Source organism: Elephas maximus, chromosome 1 (assembly GCF_024166365.1).
Source record: "Elephas maximus indicus isolate mEleMax1 chromosome 1, mEleMax1 primary haplotype, whole genome shotgun sequence".
Classification (NCBI taxonomy): Eukaryota; Metazoa; Chordata; class Mammalia; order Proboscidea; family Elephantidae; genus Elephas; species Elephas maximus.
In genome coordinates, this window is record NC_064819.1 from 110962528 (window position 1) to 110984613 (window position 22086).

The 22086-nt window shown below is 40.7% G+C and overlaps 1 protein-coding gene across 3 annotated transcripts in view; it reads right to left on the bottom strand.

Moving 5' to 3' along the window:
• RCAN2 (regulator of calcineurin 2) overlaps nt 1-22086 on the bottom strand; it is a 355550-nt gene that overhangs the window by 14532 nt on the left and 318932 nt on the right. For all 3 annotated transcript variants that reach the window (XM_049893548.1, XM_049893553.1, XM_049893557.1), the window contains 2 exons: nt 13428-13601; nt 3980-4151 (listed from right to left, as the gene is read on the bottom strand). In XM_049893548.1, coding sequence (XP_049749505.1) covers nt 3980-4151; nt 13428-13601 — 346 coding nt within the window. The remainder of the gene's footprint in view (nt 1-3979; nt 4152-13427; nt 13602-22086) is intronic.

Below are 22086 nucleotides of genomic sequence, written 5' to 3' on the forward strand. Positions count from 1 at the left end.
CTCACTGCTGTAGCTGAAACAGTCACAAAAGGCCCAGTCCTTGGATATAACCTCTGTGATATTTTCCACTCAATTGTTGGCTACAAATCATTCGTCTGTATGGGGTGAGGGAACTCCAAGGACACAGGAAAGGGACAAATGGGTAAACAAAGAGAAACAGGCTCAAATTGATGGCAAGGGATGGAGAGAAAGATATTCCAGAAAATATATCCACACTGCAGCTGTTCCATGGGAAACAGTATCAATCATCCTTGAAAAACAGGAGACTTTCAATATTTTCTCTTGCACACAACAATGCACAGGTCTTCATTTGCACACTTATCAGACACAGCGTTAGGCTTTCTGGAAGCTCAGAATGAGGTTAGGTATTTGTCAAGTCAGAGTTAGCAAAAATTTCTTGCTGATGTCAGAGCACAGCAGGCCTACAGTCAGCAAAGGCAGTCAGTGGTGCAAATACTAACATGTTCGGCTGCTAACCAAAAGGTTAGAGGTTCAAGTTCACCCAGAGGCACCTTGGAAGAAAGGCTTGGTGATCTACTTCTGAAAAATCAGCCACTGAAAACCCTGCGGAGCACAGTGGACACACACGGGATCACTCTGAGTCGGAGTCAACTCTATGGCAAACGGTTTGAGTTTGGTTTTGTCCTTGATAGAAGGCCATTTGGCTAAATGGTCAAGTTTACTCCCCTAAGAAAGAAGGTCCAGGTTTTGAAATTGCCTCTGCCACCAATCAACTGTGTCACCTTGGGCAAGCTCATCCACTTCTCCACGGCTCAGTTTCCTGATCTGTAAAATGAGGACAATAACAGTTCCTGTCCTCTGGTGCTTATCACACTGAGGGGTACTTCATAAATGGCAGACAGTACAGTCACCGTTATAGCAGAAGGTGAAGGTCATGGGTGAAGCTGATCCTTAGGATAGCATACAATTAAGATAATGACATGTTTTTGTAACAGCGTTAATCAATTTATTCATAACTCTAAAAAAAAAAACCCAGTTTTTTCTTTACCTCTTCAAGACCATTTCCTTCCTCCTTCCTCTGTGCCAGGCTCTGTAAGCATCCCTTCCAGGACATAATGCCCACTCCAATCATCTGCTTTCTTCAGTCCCACGTCCCATTTGTCCCTGGCTGTGTCCTCCAGACCCAGGATTCAGCTCCATCAGCGGTGAGGGTGTCTGAGACTTGCCCTTACCTTCTCTTTGCATCAAACTTAGTGAACCAAAAAAAAAAAAAAAAAAACCCAAACCCAGTGCCAGTGAGTTGATTCCAACTCATAGCAACCCTATAGGACAGAGTAGAACTGCCCCATAGAGTTTCCAAGGAGTGCCTGGCAGATTCGAACTGCCAACCTTTTGGTTAGCAGCCATAGCACTTAACTACTACACCACCAGGGTTTCCAACTTAGTGAACATTGACTATAAATTTTCTTTAACATTCTGGATAAAAAAAGGTAAGAATTTACTGGATTACTGGCTCCAAGCTGAGTGGACCAGAAACCCACTGGAGTCTGAAGGTTGAAGACTCTAAGTCTGGGTCTCCATTACAAAGAGTGAATTAGGAAGAACACTACATTCAAAGCCCCAGCTCTGTCACTGGCAAGTCACTTTCCCTTCTTTGGGCCTCGGTTTTCCCTCCTGTAAAATGCAGGTTGGCCAGACGGCTCCTAAGTCCTCTAGCCTAGACCTTAGTGATTTTAGGAAGAGCTCTGTTTGCTCATATCCAAAGCAATTCTACAAGGTTTTCAAATGCATTCTTATTATTATCTGTGCATAGGTGTCAATCTGGCAGATCAAAGGACTTTGGCTTGCCTCACTCCATTTGGGCAGGTGATGCCTGCCTGTTTGTGTTGAGTTTCCTGAATTACTGTGGGAAATGGTTTCACAAGGCTTGACTTGAGCAGCTTCAACTTACTTCGTACACTATACAATGTATAGCGCACACCTATCACAAACAAGTCTCTCTTTGAATGGGGAGTATATAAGCTCAGGATTCCTGCATGTGAACTAGACTTTCAAGAAAATCACCTTTCACGAGGAATCTGCCTTGTTACATTGCTTCTTTCATCAGCCCATCTTAGTTAGACACCTACTGCTTCTCACAAATGGCTCTTTGAGGGTGAATCGATGGCCATTTTAAAGGCTTCAGAAGCTGAGTGACTTGATGGTGATTACAGAGGAACTCCCAAGGAGCCTGCACTTGAGAGTGCTGTAATTTAACTCCTAGGCCACAGCACCCCTCGCCATGTGACAGGCAGTAATTCTTTTGCAGGAAGTGCTTATTAATCAAATCAGCCTCGTCCTAATCTGAGTGCCTACTAGGGTGACCAGCTTGTTCTGGTTTGCCTGTGAATTTCTCAGTTTTAGCACTGAAAGTCCCTCATCCAGGAACCCCCAGTGCTGGGCAAAACAGGACAGCTGGTCACCCTAATTCCCAAATTTCAGTATTCATTATTAAAGCTGTTGATTTCTGGGGTGGTGATTCTGGTGAAAATATTTTCCTGACCACATTAAAAAATACTGGTAAGAACGTATTATGAGTTCATTATTCTTGGTATTTGGTTATCACAGTCCTCAAACCCATCTGAATATCAGAATCACCTGGGGAGCTTTTTACAAATACTAATGCCTGGAATTTATCCTAGATCAATTAAACTAGGATCCTTGGGGTGGAGCCAGAGCATTGGGATAATATTTTCCAAGCCCCCTCCCATCCAGGGGGTACTATCAGTAGATAGAGCAGCTATTATGTCCATTTGGATCCATGTGTCTAAAATCTCAGCTGTGACCTGGTTTCAGCCTCTCCAATTTCCACCATTTCCCCTCCTAATGTTGTTGTTGTTGTTAGTTACAGTCAAGTGGCCCCTGACTCATGGCAACCCCAGGCACAATGAAACAAAATACTGCCTGTAGCATCCTCATGACTGACTGCAGATCAGACCGTTGTGATCCACAGGGTTATCATTGGCTGATTTGGGGGAGTAGAGTACCAGGCCTTTCTTCCTAGTCTGTCTTAGTCTGGAAGTTCCATTGAAACCTGTTCAGCATCATACTAACACACAAGCTTCCACTGACAGACAGGTGATGGCTGTGCATAAGGTACAATGGGCAGGAATCAAACTCAGGTCTTTTGCCTGGAAGGCACAAAGTCTACCACTGAATCACCACTGCCCCCTGGATACAATAAAGGAAAACCACTTTGGAGATCAGGCATCATCTACTAAAACTGAAGACAATACCACTTCTGTGCATAAAACCTAAGGAAAGTTTTGGACAAATGCTAAGGAGACATGTGCAAGAATGTTAACTGCAGCTTTGCTTACAATGGCAAAAAAACTGGAAGCAATCTAAATCTAAATGGCCGTCAGGAGAAGAGTGGATGAGTAAAGAGTGGTATGTTCTGACAAAGAAGAACAATACTGCAGTGAAAATGAACAAATCAGCTACATATAGCAACATCAGGACAAAGCAACAACCAGATTTTCCTAACGTTAAAGGCTATCGTGAACAACTTTTTGGAAACTTGGAGGCTTTACTTCGGCAGGCAGGTTGCCTCATAGCAGAGGGCTCTCGGGTGTGTGCTACCACCTGTGGCAGCAGGAAAACAGGGTTGTGCAGGAGAAGCCCCTGCCAGTTGATAGAGCTCATTTTACCAGCTTTAAGAAAACATCTTCCTTGTGGTTCAGAGAGAAATCTCATAAGAATTAGGTAGCACATTCAGATCTTAAAATATCTGCACTGTGATCCGGAAGTCATATGAACCAATATCACTTTTGTCCAGGTTCCCAAATTGCTTTTAAACAGGTATAAGGTATGATGTTGCATTCTCATTCATAATTCCCTCTCCTGGTCCACATACAGCCATAAATCCATGAGAAATGCAGATGTTACCACAAAGCTGGGATTTCAAGGTTGTTAATCTTATTTGATTTTTCTAGGTTGCTGACAAATGTTTACTTTTCAAAAGGGCCACAGAGCTTACCTGGTCCTAGTTTGGCCACAGCATAGAGGAGGTCGTAGTTAAGGACTGGCGTGGCATCGCTAATGGGCTGCCAGCCAACGGGAGGAGATGCGGGGGGTGAGATGAGAAACTGTTTGGAAGGCTGTGGTGGAGCCAAATGCAGTTTGTCTCCATCTGTCTCTGGAGTCTGCACCTTTCAAACAGAGCAGAAATGAGGACACATTGTTCAGTATGGTTTCAGATGTGCCATATTGGTACACTAACATGTGGAGTCTCATTTTCAGTCTGTAAAAAAGGAACCAATGGACAAAGCTACTGTAATAATAACTACTTACCATAGACCATGTGATTAATTTTCTTGTTTGATCCTTAAGACAGTGGTTCTCAACCTTTAGCGTGCATTAGAATCACCTTCCCTAAACAGAGATTGCTGGGTCTCACAGTTTCTGATTCAGTAGATCTGGGGAAGGCCCAAGAATCTTCATTTCTAATAAATTCCCAGGTGATGCTGATGCTGCTGGTCTCCAGACCACACTTTTGAAAACCACTGCCTTACCACAAACCTGCCAGGTGGGTTTTCTTTCTTTTTGAGATGAAATTCAAATAACATACAATTAACCATTTTAATGTGAATAGTTCAGTGGCATTTAGTACATTCCCAGTGTTGTGCAACCACCACTCCATCTAGATCCAAAACATTTTCATCACCTCCAAAGGAAACCCCGTACCAATTAAGCAACCACCTCCACCCCCCACTACCCCTATCTCGTGGCAGCCACCAGTCTGCTTTTTGTTTCTATGGATTTACCCCACCTAGATATTTTATAAAATAGAATCACACAATATGTGACCTTTTGTGTTAGCCTTCTTTCACTTCACATAATGCTTTCAAATTTCAAACACTCTGTAGCATGTACTTCATTCCTTTTCTGGCTAAATACTATTCCATTGAATGGACATACTATAATTTGTTTATTCATCTTTTGGTAGACATTGGGGTTGTTTCTACCTTTTGGTTATTGTGAATGGTATTGCTATGAACATGAGTATACATGTACTTGTATAGCTTAGTTTTCAGCAGATTCTCCAAGGGGTCTATTTTCTCCAAAATTTGTTGAAGCACATGTTTTCAATTCTTTTTGGTCTATACCTTGGACAGAAATTGCTGGGTCATATAGTAACTCTATGTTTAAGTTTTTGAGGGACCATTAGATGAGGTTTTTTTTTTTTTTTTTTTTTTTTTTTTTTTTTTCTTGGTCATAAATTCACTTGGAATTTATTTTTTATTTTTTTTTTTTTATTTTTTTTATTTTTTATAATAACTTTTATTAAGCTTCAAGTGAACGTTTACAAATCCAATCAGTCTGTCACATATAAGTTTACATACATCTCACTCCCTACTCCCACTTACTCTCCCCGTCTTGAGTCAGCCCTTTCAGTCTCTCCTTTCTTGACAATTTTGCCGGCTTCCCTCTCTCTCTATCCTCCCATCCCCCCTCCAGACAAGAGTTGCCAACACAATCTCAAGTGTACACCTGATATAATTAGCTCACTCTTCATCAGCGTCTCTCTCCCACCCGCTGACCAGTCCCTTTCATGTCTGATGAGTTGTCTTCAGGGATGGTTCCTGTCCTGTGTCAACAGAAGGTCTGGAGAGCATGACCGCCGGGATTCCTCCAGTCTCAGTCAGACCATTAAGTTTGGTCTTCTTATGAGAATTTGGGGTCTGCATCCCACTGCTCTCCTGCTCCCTCAGGGGTCCTCTGCTGAGCTCCCTGTCAGGGCAGTCATCGATTGTGGCCGGGCACCAACTAGTTCTTCTGGTCTCAGGATGATGTAGGTCTCTGGTTCATGTGGCCCTTTCTGTCTCTTGGGCTCTTAGTTGTCATGTGGGCTTGGTGTTCTTCATTTTCCTTTGCTCCAGGTGGGTTGAGACCAATTGCTGCATCTTAGATGGCTGCTTGTTAGCATTTAAGACCCCAGACGCCACATTTCAAAGTGGGATGCAGAATGATTTCATAATAGAATTATTTTGCCAATTGACTTAGAAGTCCCCGCAAACCATGTTCCCCAGACCCCCGCGCTTGCTCCGCTGAGCTTTGAAGCATTCATTTTATCCCGGAAACTTCTTTGCTTTTGGTCCAGTCCAATTGAGCTGACCTTCCATGTATTGAGTGTTGTCTTTCCCTTCACCTAAAGCAGTTCTTATCTACTGATTAATCAATAAAAAAACCCTCTCCCACCCTCCCTCCCTCCCCCCCTCGTAACCACAAAAGTATGTGTTCTTCTCAGGTTTACTATTTCTCAAGATCTTATAATAGTGGTCTTATACAGTATTTGTCCTTTTGCCTCTGACTCATTTCGCTCAGCATAATGCCTTCCAGGTTCCTCCATGTTATGAAATGTTTCAGAGATTCGTCACTGTTCTTTATCGATGCGTAGTATTCCATTGTGTGAATATACCACAATTTATTTACCCATTCATCCGTTGATGGACACCTTGGTTGCTTCCAACTTTTTGCTATTGTGAACAGAGCTGCAATAAACATGGGTGTGCATATATCTGTTTGTATGAAGGCTCTTGTATCTCTAGGGTATATTCCGAGGAGTGGGATTTCTGGGTTGTATGGTAGTTCTATTTCTAACTGTTTAAGATAACGCCAGATAGATTTCCAAAGTGGTTGTACCATTTTACATTCCCACCAGCAGTGTATGAGAGTTCCAATCTCTCCGCAGCCTCTCCAACATTTATTATTTTGTGTTTTTTGGATTAATGCCAGCCTTGCTGGTGTGAGATGGAATCTCATCGTAGTTTTAATTTGCATTTCTCTAATGGCTAATGATCGAGAGCATTTTCTCATGTATCTGTTGGCTGCCTGAATATCTTCTTTAGAGAAATGTGTGTTCATATCCTTTGCCCACTTCTTGATTGGGTTGTTTGTCTTTTTGTGGTTGAGTTTTGACAGAATCATGTAGATTTTAGAGATCAGGCGCTGGTCGGAGATGTCATAGCTGAAAATTCTTTCCCAATCTGTAGGTGGTCTTTTTACTCTTTTGGTGAAGTCTTTAGATGAGCATAGGTGTTTGATTTTTAGGAGCTCCCAGTTATCGGGTTTCTCTTCATCATTTTTGGTAATGTTTTGTATTCTGTTTATACCTTGTATTAGGGCTCCTAGGGTTGTCCCAATTTTTTCTTCCATGATCTTTATCGTTTTAGTCTTTATGTTTAGGTCTTTGATCCACTTGGAGTTAGTTTTTGTGCATGGTGTGAGGTATGGGTCCTGTTTCATTTTTTTGCAAATGGATATCCAGTTATGCCAGCACCATTTGTTAAAAAGGCTGTCTTTTCCCCAGTTAATTGACACTGGTCCTTTGTCAAATATCAGCTGCTCATACGTGGATGGATCTATGTCTGGGTTCTCAATTCTGTTCCATTGGTCTATGTGTCTGTTGTTGTACCAATACCAGGCTGTTTTGACTACTGTGGCTGTATAATAGGTTCTGAAGTCAGGTAAGGTGAGGCCTCCCACTTTCTTCTTCTTTTTCAGTAGTGCTTTGCTTATCCGGGGCTTTTTTCCCTTCCATATGAAATTGGTGATTTGTTTCTCTATCCCCTTAAAATATGACATTGGAATTTGGATCGGAAGTGCGTTAAATGTATAGATGGCTTTTGGTAGAATAGACATTTTTACTATGTTAAGTCTTCCTATCCATGAGCAAGGTATGTTTTTCCACTTAAGTATGTCCTTTTGAATTTCTTGTAGTAGAGCTTTGTAGTTTTCTTTGTATAGGTCTTTTACATCCTTGGTAAGATTTATTCCTAAGTATCTTATCTTCTTGGGGGCTACCGTGAATGGTATTGATTTGGTTATTTCCTCTTCGGTGTTCTTTTTGTTGATGTAGAGGAATCCAAGTGATTTTTGTATGTTTATTTTATAACCTGAGACTCTGCCAAACTCTTCTATTAGTTTCAGTAGTTTTCTGGAGGATTCCTTAGGGTTTTCTGTGTATATAATCATGTCATCTGCAAATAGTGATAACTTTACTTCTTCCTTGCCAATCCGGATACCTTTTATTTCTTTGTCTAGCCTGATTGCCCTGGCTAAGACTTCCAACACGATGTTGAATAAGAGCGGTGATAAAGGGCATCCTTGTCTGGTTCCCGTTCTCAAGGGAAATGCTTTCAGGTTCTCTCCATTTAGAGTGATATTGGCTGTTGGCTTTGCATAGATGCCCTTTATTATGTTGAGGAATTTTCCTTCAATTCCTATTTTGGTAAGAGTTTTTAGCATAAATGGGTGTTGGACTTTGTCAAATGCCTTTTCTGCATCAATTGATAAGATCATGTGGTTTTTGTCTTTTGTTTTATTTATGTGATGGATTACATTAATGGTTTTTCTGATATTAAACCAGCCTTGCATACCTGGTATAAATCCCACTTGATCAGGGTGAATTATTTTTTTGATGTGTTGTTGGATTCTATTGGCTAGAATTTTGTTGAGGATTTTTGCATCAATGTTCATGAGGGATATAGGTCTATAATTTTCTTTTTTTGTAATGTCTTTACCTGGTTTTGGTATCAGGGAGATGGTGGCTTCATAGAATGAGTTGGGTAGTATTCCGTCATTTTCTATGCTTTGGAATACCTTTAGTAGTAGTGGTGTTAACTCTTCTCTGAAAATTTGGTAGAACTCTGCAGTGAAGCCGTCCGGGCCAGGACTTTTTTTTGTTGGGAGTTTTTTGATTACCGTTTCAATCTCTTTTTTTGTTATGGGTCTATTTAGTTGTTCTGCTTCTGAATGTGTTAGTTTAGGTAGGTAGTGTTTTTCAAGGAATTCATCCATTTCTTCTAGGTTTTCAAATTTGTTAGAGTACAATTTTTCATAATAATCTGAAATGATTCTTTTAATTTCATTTGGTTCTGTTGTGATGTGGTCCTTCTCATTTCTTATTCGGGTTATTTGTTTCCTTTCCTGTATTTCTTTAGTCAGTCTAGCCAATGGTTTATCAATTTTGTTAATTTTTTCAAAGAACCAGCTTTTGGCTTTGTTAATTCTTTCAATTGTTTTTCTGTTCTCTAATTCATTTAGTTCAGCTCTAATTTTTATTATTTGTTTTCTTCTGGTGCCTGATGGATTCTTTTGTTGCTCACTTTCTATTTGTTCAAGTTGTAGGGACAGTTCTCTGATTTTGGCTCTTTCTTCTTTTTGTATGTGTGCATTTATTGATATAAATTGACCTCTGAGCACTGCTTTTGCTGTGTCCCAGAGGTTTTGATAGGAAGTATTTTCATTCTCGTTGCTGTCTATGAATTTCCTTATTCCCTCCTTGATGTCTTCTATAACCCAGTCTTTTTTCAGGAGGGTATTGTTCATTTTCCAAGTATTTGATTTCTTTTCCCTCGTTCTTCTGTTATTGATCTCTAGTTTTATTGCCTTGTGGTCTGAGAAGATGCTTTGTAATATTTCGATGTTTTGGACTCTGCAAAGGTTTGTTTTATGACCTAATATGTGGTCTATTCTAGAGAATGTTCCATGTGCGCTAGAAAAAAAAGTATATTTTGCAGCAGTTGGGTGGAGAGTTCTGTATAAGTCAATGAGGTCAAGTTGGTTGATTGTTGTAATTAGATCTTCCGTGTCTCTGTTGAGCTTCTTACTGGATGTCCTGTCCTTCTCCGAAAGGGGTGTGTTGAAGTCTCCTACTATAATTGTGGAGGTATCTATCTCGCTTTTCAGTTCTGTTAAAATTTGATTTATATATCTTGCAGCCCTGTCATTGGGTGCGTAAATATTTAATATGGTTATGTCTTCCTGATCAATTGTCCCTTTTATCATTATATAGTGTCCTTCTTTATCCTTTGTGGTGGATTTAAGTCTAAAGTCTATTTTGTCAGAAATTAATATTGCTACTCCTCTTCTTTTTTGCTTATTGTTTGCTTGATATACTTTTTTCCATCCTTTGAGTTTTAGTTTGTTTGTGTCTCTAAGTCTAAGGTGTGTCTCTTGTAGGCAGCATATAGATGGATCGTGTTTCTTTATCCAGTCTGTGACTCTCTGTCTCTTTATTGGTGCATTTAGTCCATTTACATTCAGGGTAATTATAGATAAATAAGTTTTTAGTGCTGTCATTTTGATGCCTTTTTATGTGTGTTGTTGACAATTTCATTTTTCCACATACTTTTTTGTGCTGAGGCGTTTTTCTTAGTAAATTGTGAGATCCTCACTTTCATAGTGTTTGACTTTATGTTAGTTGAGTCGTTACGTTTTTCTTGGTTTTTGTCTTGAGTTATAGAGTTGTTATACCTTTTTGTGGTTACCTCATTATATACCCCTATTTTTCTAAGTAAAAACCTAACTTGTATTGTTCTATATCGCCTTGTATCACTCTCCATATGGCAGTTCAATGCCTCCTGTATTTAGTCCCTCTTTTTGATTATTGTGATCTTTTACCTATTGACTTCCATGATTCCCTGTTATGTGTATTTTTTTTTAATTAATCTTAATTTGTTTGTTTTTGTGATTTCCCTATTTGAGTTGATATCAGGACGTTCTGTTTTGTGACCTTGTGTTGTGCTGATATCTGATATTATTGGTTCTCTGACCAAACAATATCCTTTAGTATTTCTTGTAGCTTTGGTTTGGTTTTTGCAAATTCTCTAAACTTGTGTTTGTCTGTAAATATCTTAATTTCGCCTTCATATTTCAGAGAGAGTTTTGCTGGATATATGATCCTTGGTTGGCAGTTCTTCTCCTTCAGTGTTCTGTATATGTCGTCCCATTCCCTTCTTGCCTGCATGGTTTCTGCTGAGTAGTCAGAACATATTCTTATTGATTCTCCCTTGAAGGAAACCTTTCTTTTCTCCCTGGCTGCTTTTAAAATTTTCTGTTTATCTTTGGTTTTGGTGAGTTTGATGATAATATGTCTTGGTGTTTTTCTTTTTGGATCAATCTTAAATGGGGTTCGATGAGCATCTTGGATAGATATCCTTTCGTCTTTCATGATGTCAGGGAAGTTTTCTGTCAGAAGTTCTTCAACTATTTTCTCTGTGTTTTCTGTCCCCCCTCCCTGTTCTGGGACTCCAATCACCCGCAGGTTATCCTTCTTGATAGAGTCCCACATAATTCTTAGGGTTTCTTCATTTTTTTTAATTCTTTTATCTGATTTTTTTTCAGCTATGTTGGTGTTGATTCCCTGGTCCTCCAGATGTCCCAGTCTGCATTCTAATTGCTCGAGTCTGCTCCTCTGACTTCCTAGTGTGTTGTCTAATTCTGTTATTTTATTGTTAATCTTTTGGATTTCTACATGTTGTCTCTCTATGGATTCTTGCAACTTATTAATTTTTCCAGTATGTTCTTGAATAATCTTTTTGAGTTCTTCAACAGTTTTATCAGTGTGTTCCTTGGCTTTTTCTGCAGATATCCTAATTTCATTTGTGATATCATTAAGCATTCTGTAAATTAGTTTTTTATATTCTGTATCTGATAATTCCAAAATTGTATCTTCATTTGGGAAAGATTTTGATTCTTTTGTTTGGGGAGTTGGAGAAGCTGTCACGGTCTGCTTCTTTAAGTGGTTTGATATGGATTGTTGTCTCCGAGCCATCACTGGGAAACTAGTTTTTCCAGAAAATCCGCTAAAAAAAAACTGCAGTCAGATCCCTATCAGAGTTCTCCCTCTGGCTCAGGCTATTCAGATGTTAATGAAGCCGCCTGGGGAGGGTGGGGGAGGGAACAGAGAGATAGGAGAGTAGCACCTCAGAATATAGCCAGAGTTGCTTGTCTTGCTTGGAAAGACTATTATATCTGAGATTCCCGCGGGCGCGTCGCCTATGTGTGCTGTCTGTGTGGAGATTGCCCCCGTGGGGTCTGGCCCGCTGGAGTCACGGTCAGATCCTCCGCTTCCAGCCCCACGCCCAGCGTCAAGGCTCCCCTACTGGGACGGTGCACTCTCGACTCCAAAATCAGTCGCTGCCTCCCGGGGACTTCTCGTCCCTCCAGCCGCGTGGCCGTGCCGCCCCCGTGAACCAGGTGGGCCCCCTCCCGGGGTTAGTTCAGATGGGTGGAGTAGCTCCCCGTGCTTGTGCCGTGACCGAGTGTCCCGGCTGGAACGCTGTTCTCCCCGCTCCAATACCAGTCGCTGCCTCCCGGGGACTTCTCCTACCGGCTGCGTCCCACGCCGCCCGCGCGACCCGGATGGTCACCTTCCCGGGGTTAGTTCAGGGGGTGGAGCAACTCTCCGTGTTTATGGCGTACCTGCGTGCAGTCCAAATCCCTGTGGGACGGTTCCCCGGCTCGGGTGCTGCTCTTTCTGCTCCAAGATCAGTCACTGCCTCCCGGGGACTTCTCCTAACGGCTGCGTCCCACGCCGCCCGTGGAACCGGCTAGTCCCCCTCCCGGGGTTAGTTCAGGGGGGTGGAGCAGGTCTCTGTGCTTGTGCCGTACCTGACTGGTATGCTGGCTCCAGGCTCTGGAAACAATCGCTGCTTCCCCGTATTAGTTCGTTCTCCGTCTCTAAATCTGTGTTTGTTGTTCAGGGTTCGTAGATTGTTATGTATGTGATCGATTCACTTGTTTTTCCGTGTCTTTGTTGTAAGAGGGATCCGAGGTAGCGTCTGCCTAGTCCGCCATCTTGGCTCCGCCTCTAGATGAGGTTTTTAATAGATGAGGATACTGGGGTTTTTTCAAATCACACGAGTTATTAGAAGTCATGGTATCTGAACATGCATCTGAGGCCAAAATCTGTGTCCTTTTTTATTGCATCATCTCTATAGAGTTCAAAGGTAGAAATAATTGCCCATGGACCAATAAAAGAGGACCCAGGAATCTACTGAAAAGGTAAACCCAGTACCTTAATGGAACATATGGACACTGATTTTCTATTGCTGTGGATATCATGAGCATTGCCAAGAATTAACCATCTTTTTTTTTTTTTTGAATAGCCAGAATTTATTTTTGAATGAAAAAAAACCCCACAATTAATTTACATATATTTATAACCTCTTCTCATGAATATGAATCATTGGGAAGGTTATATAGTCCACTAACACTGTTTTAATTGTAACCCTGACACATAGGTTAGCAGTTGTGATTAGATCTTTCTTACTACAGCTGCTAGCTGGGATTTATTGTGTACTTACTGAATGCCAGGCACTTTAAAATACAATAATTTATTTAATCCTCATAACAGCTCTACAGGCTATGTACCATCATCATCCCCATTTTACAGATGAGGAAACAGACTCAGTGAGGTTGGTAACTCGCCCAGGTTAGAACCCAGGCCACCAGCCTTCAAGGTTTGCCTTTAAACCACAATGCTGTCCTTGCCTGGGCCTCATGATATGAGTTCATTTCTCAAAGCACTAATTATAGAGTATAAACCAATCTGAAAATAGAAAGGTCTCCTTTTCTCTTGAAAAAGGCAAAAGATAATGTAGGGCAAAAGGATGAAGTTTGGTAAAGAATTCCCTTACCTGTGCAAAATAGAGCTTTAATTTTTTCCCTCTGAACTGGGTTTCATGAAGCTCTATCCTGGCTCGGGCTGCAGATTTAGGATTGCTGAAGTTTATTCGGACACGTCTGAAACTCTTAAATAGCTGGAACGTCACACAGTCATCGTAAGTCCGGAACAGTCCCTCAAATTTCTCCTGATAAAAACAAACACAAGAGAAAAATTCATTGGTCATGCACCTTGTATGCTGCTAGATCTGACAAAAACAAATAATCCTGCCTTGAGTCCTTCCTGAAACACGGCATTATGTAACTAGGTATATAAACAGGTTGGTCATAACATAAATTTAAGACAGAATATTGAATTTTTCTGACAGAAGAATGATTTTTTGTTTTTTCATCTGTGGGGCTGTTGCCAGTTACTAAATATGCCTGTGGACTCAGTCCTAAGATTCATAACCTGGGTCCAGGGATTCATAGAAAACCAATGAATGGGGCTCACAGTACATAAACACCCTGAAAATTATGTAAAATGTTGAATATATCTGTGTAGACGTTTTTTGGATTCCCCTGCCCCTCCCACAGGAGAGAGCTTCGTTTTCAGCAGATTCTCAAAGGGGTCTAAAAATATTAGAGCCATGGATTAAAGCCTGTGGAAGGCATTATTAGTGATTATCAATCTTAGGGACACTTTTCTTTCTTAGGGATATGAGAGCCCACACGACCCAGAACCCTTCTGGTTAGGCAGCAATGTGTGATCAACCCTGGTCAATGAAATATGTGTGGAAAGCAGGAAAAGGTCCTAAATAATTTTCCAGTCCCTTGCTTCCTCTGAAGAGGCTATTTGTTCTAGATGATACAGCTGTAAGAAGCAGGATTTCCCTCAACCGTGTCCCTGAGTGACTGTGTGGAGCAGAAATACCTTTCTCTACCCTATAGCTGATCTTTCTGTTTTATAGCATACCAATTCAGTCCAGAACCCCAAAGACACACTCAAATCAAGCTTGCTTTTTTTGAATTTTTTTATTTTTAAGTTTCATCATAACCTTTCTGGAGATTTGAGAGGCTCTCTTCTTATTCTCCTTTCCCTAGCAAGAGCAAAACAAAAGTCTTTCCTTGTTTTATACAGGCCAGTTTTTTTTTTTTTTTTTTTCCTGCTTTTTTCCATCTCTCAGTCCTTTGTCTTAGCAAGGAAAAACCCTCTGTTACATTAAAAACCACTGAGATTTGGGGTTTATTTTCTTCCTGAAGCATAGCCAGGCCTATCTCAATGCAAAGCACTAACTGAAAGTTTGACTCAATACACAATTTCGGCTCAACTGAGCAAAGGTTTATTAAATGCTTACTTTGTACAAGGCGCAGTCTCTAGGTTTTAGGAGGGCATAGAGATGAATGCTATTGGTTCCTACCATCAATGATCTAACAATCTAACAAAAGAGATAGACATAGACACAAATAAGAAAACACCCAGAAGATTGTGGAAAGACCTAAAAGGAAAATGAGAGAACTAAATATATACATATATATGTATAATTTTATATTATATATAAATAATATGTATATATAAACACTGTCTGATGGTTCCTCTTAGCCTTATAAAAAATCCTTATTATAAGTAACAAAACCAGTGCGGGTTAAGCTACCGTGTATTCTAAATGGAGAAAATTGCCACTAAGGAAATAGCTTCTATAAAGAAAACTCAATTCTTTCGTTTCCACAGTGAAAGGTATTTTGTCGTTTAAGAGCAGGCACAAGTGGGAATGAAGCGCATGGAAGATTAATACTTCAAGATTCATAGAATTCTGACTTGAAATGGGCCTAGGGAATTATTAACTCAACCTTTTACTCCTTACCTTGGTCATTTTACAAATCAGGGCCCTGGGGCCTGGCGAGACAAGGAGTTGTCTATGGTCACTTGAACAGTTAGTGGCAGTGCCATGACCTGGCCAACGTCCTTCTGACCCTGACTACTTTCATCTCTATAAAGAACTACATTGCTAGCTGGAGGGAAAGAAATAATTGCTTTAATTAGAGGAAGGGATGGAGAGCAATAAACTGATCTGGGGCTTAAGTTTGACCTCATCAAAGAGATTGGACAATACGAACTGGTCTGTCAAAACGGTGACCTCTGAGGCTGCTTAGGAAATGTAACACAGATGTCAGGGAAGGTCTTCCTGCCTCTTGGGCACCCAGAAGGACTTGTCTCAGCCCCTCCGTTCTATGGCACGATCCTACCCCAAGGTAGAAACCCGCTCTTCTCCTTCTGACTCCTGTGTCTGTATACTCTCTGGTTTGTCAATTCATTGCAGAACTCCAAATAATACACTCAAAAGCAAGCTTACTTTTTTTTTTTTTAAGTTTCATGACTTTTCTGGAGATTTGAAAGGCTCTCTTCTTTTTCTCCTTTCCCTATCAAGAGCAAAACACGAGTTTCTTCTTGTCTTACACAGGCCTTTTTTTACTTTTTTTTAATCTCTAAACCTTTAGGATTAGCCAACTCCCAGACCTGGAGCCTCACCTACCACTCCAAGGGGGCTCATGAAAGAATTCCTTCCCAGTTTTTCCCAACAATACTGTGTTCTCCTGAAAAGGAAGCCTGGTGAATTAAAATGGTTTCTGTTTCCTTACAATGACAATTCTGAGCTGCCCAAATCATAGCTGCTGGCTTGATTAATTTGGAGAGTTTTCAGGTATAGCAGGAATTAAGGGATTAAAAGCTCTTGTTCCTATGCAGAGTATCGTATTTTTTCAGGACAAAATACTTGGGTCTTCTTTGTGGCTGGCACCTTTTTCCCCAATTTGCAAGTGCTACCTTTTCACTCCCCTCCAAGTCCTAATGGTAGGCAATTTTAAGGCTAACTTTTGAGGAGGCTGTTCCCTTGTCCTTTGAGTCAAATCCCTTGCTTTTAATTTTATATTTACTTTTTATGCCTCATATCTCGGTATCTCAGAACTGTTTGGATGAGGAGAAGGGAAATCAAGGAATCCAGGTTTTAAACTTAGGGAAAATCCCTTGCTGTCAAGTCAATTCTGACTCATAGCAATCCTTTAGGACAGAACAGAACTGCCCCCATAGGGCTTCCATGGAACAGCTGGTAGATTTGAACCGCCAACATTTTGGTTAGCAGCCATGGCACTTAACTACTATACCACCAGGGCTCCAAGCTTAGGGAAGGGCGACAATAAACTGGCTGTGCCCTGCGTCTCTTCTAAGACTTTGGCAGACATCATAACTGACTACAATTGTTTCCTCCACTGATCCTCAGTATAGGGTTCCAGGCAGCTACTACCATCAAGCTGGAGTTGGCAGGTGACATAAACCTCTTGGATAGTCCTTGTTTTGCGCCAGGGCTGACAAGCAAAAGAACCTCTTGCACTAAACATGAGATGTGGCTCAGAGCTCAGGGACCAGGGTTTTCACTGGAACATTTGGGGCCAAAGTTCTAAAATGGTGATAATAAACGGCTAACATTTATTTCCACCACCTGTCTTTCAGTTTGTTATACTGTGGTGGTTTGCCCATTGCTGTGATGCTGGCAGCAATGCCACGAGTATTTCAAATACCAGCAAGGTCACCCATGGTGGACAGGTTTCAGTGTATCTACCAGACTAAGACAGACTAGGAAGAAAGGCCTGGTGATCTACTTCTGAAAAACAGCCAATGAAAAACCTTATGGATTACAACAGAACACAGTCTGACTTAGTTGTTTGGGCAAGTCATCCGAACAGATCGATCTCTGGAGGAGGACATCATATTTGGTGAAATAGAGGACCAGCAAGGGAGACCTTTGGTGAGATGAATTGGCCCAATAGCCACAACAATGGACTTGAACATGGTGGTCATCATGAGAATGACACAGGGCTGGACAACGTTTGGTTGTGTTGTACAGAAGGCTGCCATGAGTTGGAGCTGACTTGATGGTAGCTGTCTTCTACCTACCTGTCTGTCTAACATTTATTTACTTGGCTTGTTCTCTCTGCACAGGTCTTTGGGGGAACTTGCAGTGGCAGTGGTGGAAGCTGGTCCTGGATTGGGGACTGGCTGGCCATCCCTATGTTTTTCATTAGTGACATTTCAATTACAGAGGCAAAAGGATAGCAGGCAATGTTGACTAGAGGTATATCCAGCACAATGAACCTGCCAGGTCTACCCGTAGGCAAAACAGTGAATTGTATGGGGTTAGCTACAGGGTCGTCCACCCGCTTTTATAGCAGATCTTCTATGGTTTTGAAGTCCAGGTTCCCACCAGCCACACAGTAATATCTGACGTCCTCTGGCTGCCAGTTTCCTTCATTCTGGTACCCCACGAGCCCAATAAATGCTCCACTTCTGCACTCTTTAGTTCTCTTTGTAGTCGTTGTTTTAAATAAAGTATTATAGCAATGATCTCAAACTTTAGGATCCCAGGATTTCTTTACACTCAAAATTGATTGAGGACCCCAAATGGGTTTTGTTAACGTGGGTTACATCTATGGATGTTTACTGTAGTAAAATTTAAAACTGCGAAAATTTTTAAAATATTTATTTATAAATTTATTTGAAAGTAACAACAATATGCCCATTATATGTTGACATACATAACCTTTTCATGAGAAAATAATGATGCTACCCAAAACAAGAACAAATTTGATGAGAAGATTGGTATTGCTGTACATTTTGGCTAATTTCTCATCTTTGCTTCTGTATTCCATCTGTTACACTATGTTGCTTTGCCTGAAGGGTAAAAAGAAAGGCTGGTCTCACACAAAGATGTAGGAAAAGGGAGGAGTTTTTTTTTTTTATTTTAAAAGCCTTGTCAAACAATTGTGAACATCGTTCCTTGACACTTCATCAAAGCTTGACCAGTGGTAGTTTCTTAAAGGTTACTGCACTGTGGGATCTAACACCATAATCAAGGAACATTTTTTTAATACAGTTACATTAAAATCCATCGGCATAACTTGTGCTTTAAATGGATTTTTTTAACCCATGTGTGATTTTGTACTATTTTACATTTAGCATGTGGAAAATATCAGTTTGCTGAATTACGTAGATCACTCAAACACTGACACATTTTATTACACAATATATAAAAAAATTACTAATATTACCACCTGTCTCATGAGAAAGCCTTTTGATACTGGAAAGCTATCAAATTCACGGTGGTGGATATAAGTTTTTCAGAATTTGAATTTTTGCTTGGAAGTTTGTATTTTATCATTGGCAACAAACACTGTTAATTGTTGTCCTTGGGACAGTTTCATTTCATTCATTTTTGAGAAACTGTCTGTCAAATACCTAGGTCTGCATAACCATATTTTGTCTGTCAGTTATTCTTTCAAGTAAAAACAGCGTTCCATGAAAAACAAGTGACTAATTTAGCTCACAACAACTTAGAACAGCTTAGAACTTTTCCTCAAGTCCACCATCCTAGTTTGGTACGCAGCAGAAACGGTGTTTTGTACTTCCCATTTTGTTAACCAGAACACTAAAAAAGGCATGTGCTCAAGGGTCAAGAGCTAATAAAGCTAATAACTTCTACTGCTTCATCAAAGATATTTTTTATAAAATTGCCATTTATTTATTTCTTGCTCACAGCATAGTGCCTGACTATGAAGAATACAGTAACAACTAGTATAGTTTGACACTACGGCATTAATTCACGCTGAAGCACCAGAACGTTTACTACCCACCATTGCTTTTGCACCATCAGTGTGAATGGCAACACAATTTAAAAGGCAAATAACGTTTTCGTATTATTACAAACCAGTGAAGATATATCTATACAGACATACACACACATACAGAAGAACAGTGCAGTCCCTGAAGACACAGCTGCTAGAGAAGCCAAATGGGCGCCTTTATCTACATTCCAAACAACTCTGTATGTCTTTATGCATTTTTCAGTTCTCACACTTAACGATCCCTCTGGGTATAAATTATCTCAATAAGAAATTCAGCTTCTCTCAAAATCACAAGGCTCTCGTCTGTCAAAGAATATCTCCTAGAAACTGCCGAAGAATGAAACAATTCATTTCGGTTTGTCACTTCCCAGTGGACACCACCGGCAAGGCGTGTGCAAACCCATGTTTAAAGATCACATGATTTTACAGGCTGCTCAGGAGAGCCTTCTGTCCAAAGGACTGCTACTGTAAATCCTCCACAGTGCAGACTCCTTACCTGAAAGGAAGAACCACGCTCTCACGTGGGTGTTCCTACATCTAGACTTTAACCCACTGAGATTTCTTAGGCCAGACAGACTTGTATGAAATCTTGCTTTGTTCCATTTGTGATCCTGATTTTACTTAAATAAATTTTAAAAAATTATGAAAAGAAGAATCTCAGCCTTCTATACTGGTGAAGGAAATGGAAACACTGTCCTATACAGCTTCCAAAAAAGATAAGTCACTGGTAAAGATACAAAAGCCTTGTACGCCTTCTCTCTGGAATCGGTGTAAGAGATTGAGATCTAAATCTTAGCCCCACACTCTAAAAGCTGCTGCTTTGCTCAAATACACCATGGGTTCAACACACACTTCCTTTAGCCCAGTACCTTCCATGGTTTGTGCTCAATTGCATTCTTTCGTCCCCAGAAGTGGCCCTAACACTTATTGTGGATAGATAACACTGTTATCCCAGGGTACATTTTCAGTTCTTTTTAATTGTAGCCCTGGTGGCCCAGTGGCTAAGAGCTTGGCTGCTAACTAAAAGGTCTGCAGTTCGAATCCACCAGCCACTCCTTGAAAACCCTCTGAGGCAGTTCTCCTCTGTCCCACCGGGTTGCTATGAGTGGTAATCAACTTGACGGCAACAAGTTTGGTTTTTTTTGTTTTGTTTTTTAGTTAACAAAACTAATTGACTCTGACTCATGGTGATCCCATGTGTATCAGAGTAGAACTGTGCTCCACAGAGTTTTCACGGACTGAGTTTTTAGAAGTAGATCACCAGGCCTTTCTTCTGAGGTACTCTGAGTGGACTCAAACCTCCAAGTTTTCAGTTAGCAGCCAAGCATGTTAACCGTTTGCACCACCCAGGGACTCCGTCTTTAGTTAAGGTAAGTCTCCATTTCTTTGGTCCCAGTGAGCCATCACCCATACAATTAGAATTAGGGAAAAACAAAAGAAAACAAAACCAAGAAAATGCACAGGAGCTAAAAACTGAAATGATCCTTGTATGGAATGAATCCAGGTATTGTGAGAACTTGAAGCTCTGATAATTTGGGGATCCCTCTTAATTTTTTTTTTTTCTTAAAAGAAAGCAAACAAAATATGTGGGGGTTTTTTTTTTGAATGAGAAAAAAGATCATCTTAAGAAATTACTTTTGTAAATTTTACAAAAACTTATGACCAGGGCCTTGGTAGGGCCCAATACAAATGAGGGGTCCTTGAAGCTGAAGCTTTATTAGCTTCCTGCTAGACATGTCTATGAGAGTGGCATGCATACTGTGCCATCACAAAGTAGTTGGGAGTGCAGGTTTTCATCAGAATGGCTAAAACAAGTACAGGACTTTTATCACTAGCTGATGAGGATCAATTATCTAAAAGTTTTAATGACTAGGCTGAGAGCCAAGAAACTTGAATCTGCGAATGTTCAGTCTACGCACCATATAACAGACGTTAGAGTGTGTCCCTGCCTTGCGTAAACCCATTTTGTAAATATCTGAGATGGAAGACTGAGGATGAGGAGAAAGTAGGGTATTGCTTAGGACTTTTCCTGGCAGCCCCAAAGAGGTCTTTGAATACCTACAGAGGAGAGGGGAGGAGTTCTCCCACACCTACTGGGGTGGGGAGGGTGGCAGACCAGGCAAACTTGAGACCTCTGAGCTGACAGAGTGGTTGTGAGCATGGATGCCTGTCACATACCACAACACTTGACTTCTCAGTATGGTTATAAATACTTTTTATGTGAAGGAAGGAACTGACAGCCTTTTTACAGCTGCCACATTTCACTTTATAGTACCAGTGGCTGTCTTGGTTCAGGGCATTTCCTGAGGGCTAATGACAGCTTCATCCTTCTCTGGGCCATCCATTCCTCTTTTCCAATCATTTGTAAGAACACCTGTGGCTGTCATCAGCACTGATGAGATACAAGCTCTAATTGTGAATGTGTAATTGTTGAAAGGCACAGCCTCCTTCAGTTTACCAAATCTCAGAAGAGGACAGAATTGCATTTTAAATTCACCTAAATATTCGTTTATCTATTAAATACAGATAATGAGAGGCAGTATAGTCAGGTTACTAGCAGACTCTGGAGTCACACTACCTAGTTCAAATCCTGGCCCCAGCTGTGCAACCTTGAGCAACTTACCCTTTGATGCCTCAGTTTTCTTATCTGTAAAATGGGGACAATAACAGTAACTACCTTATAGGGATGTCTTGAGCATTAAGTAAAATTATATGTTTAAATTTCTCAGCAAGGTGCTGAGCACATAGTAAAGGAGCCCTAGTGGCGTAGTTGCTACAGCAATCGATTGCTAACCAAAAATTTGCCATTTTGAAACCATCAGTGGCTCCTTGGGAGAACAATGTGGCAGTCTGCTTCCATAGCCTCGGAAATCCTATGGGGTTGCTATGCGTCAGAATCAACTCGATGACAGTGAGTTTGGTTTGGGTGGAAGCACCCAGTAAGTATATGTGAGCTGTTATTACTGATACCAAATTGGCACATCAGTAATGTTTTATTTACATGTCTATATCTGGCCT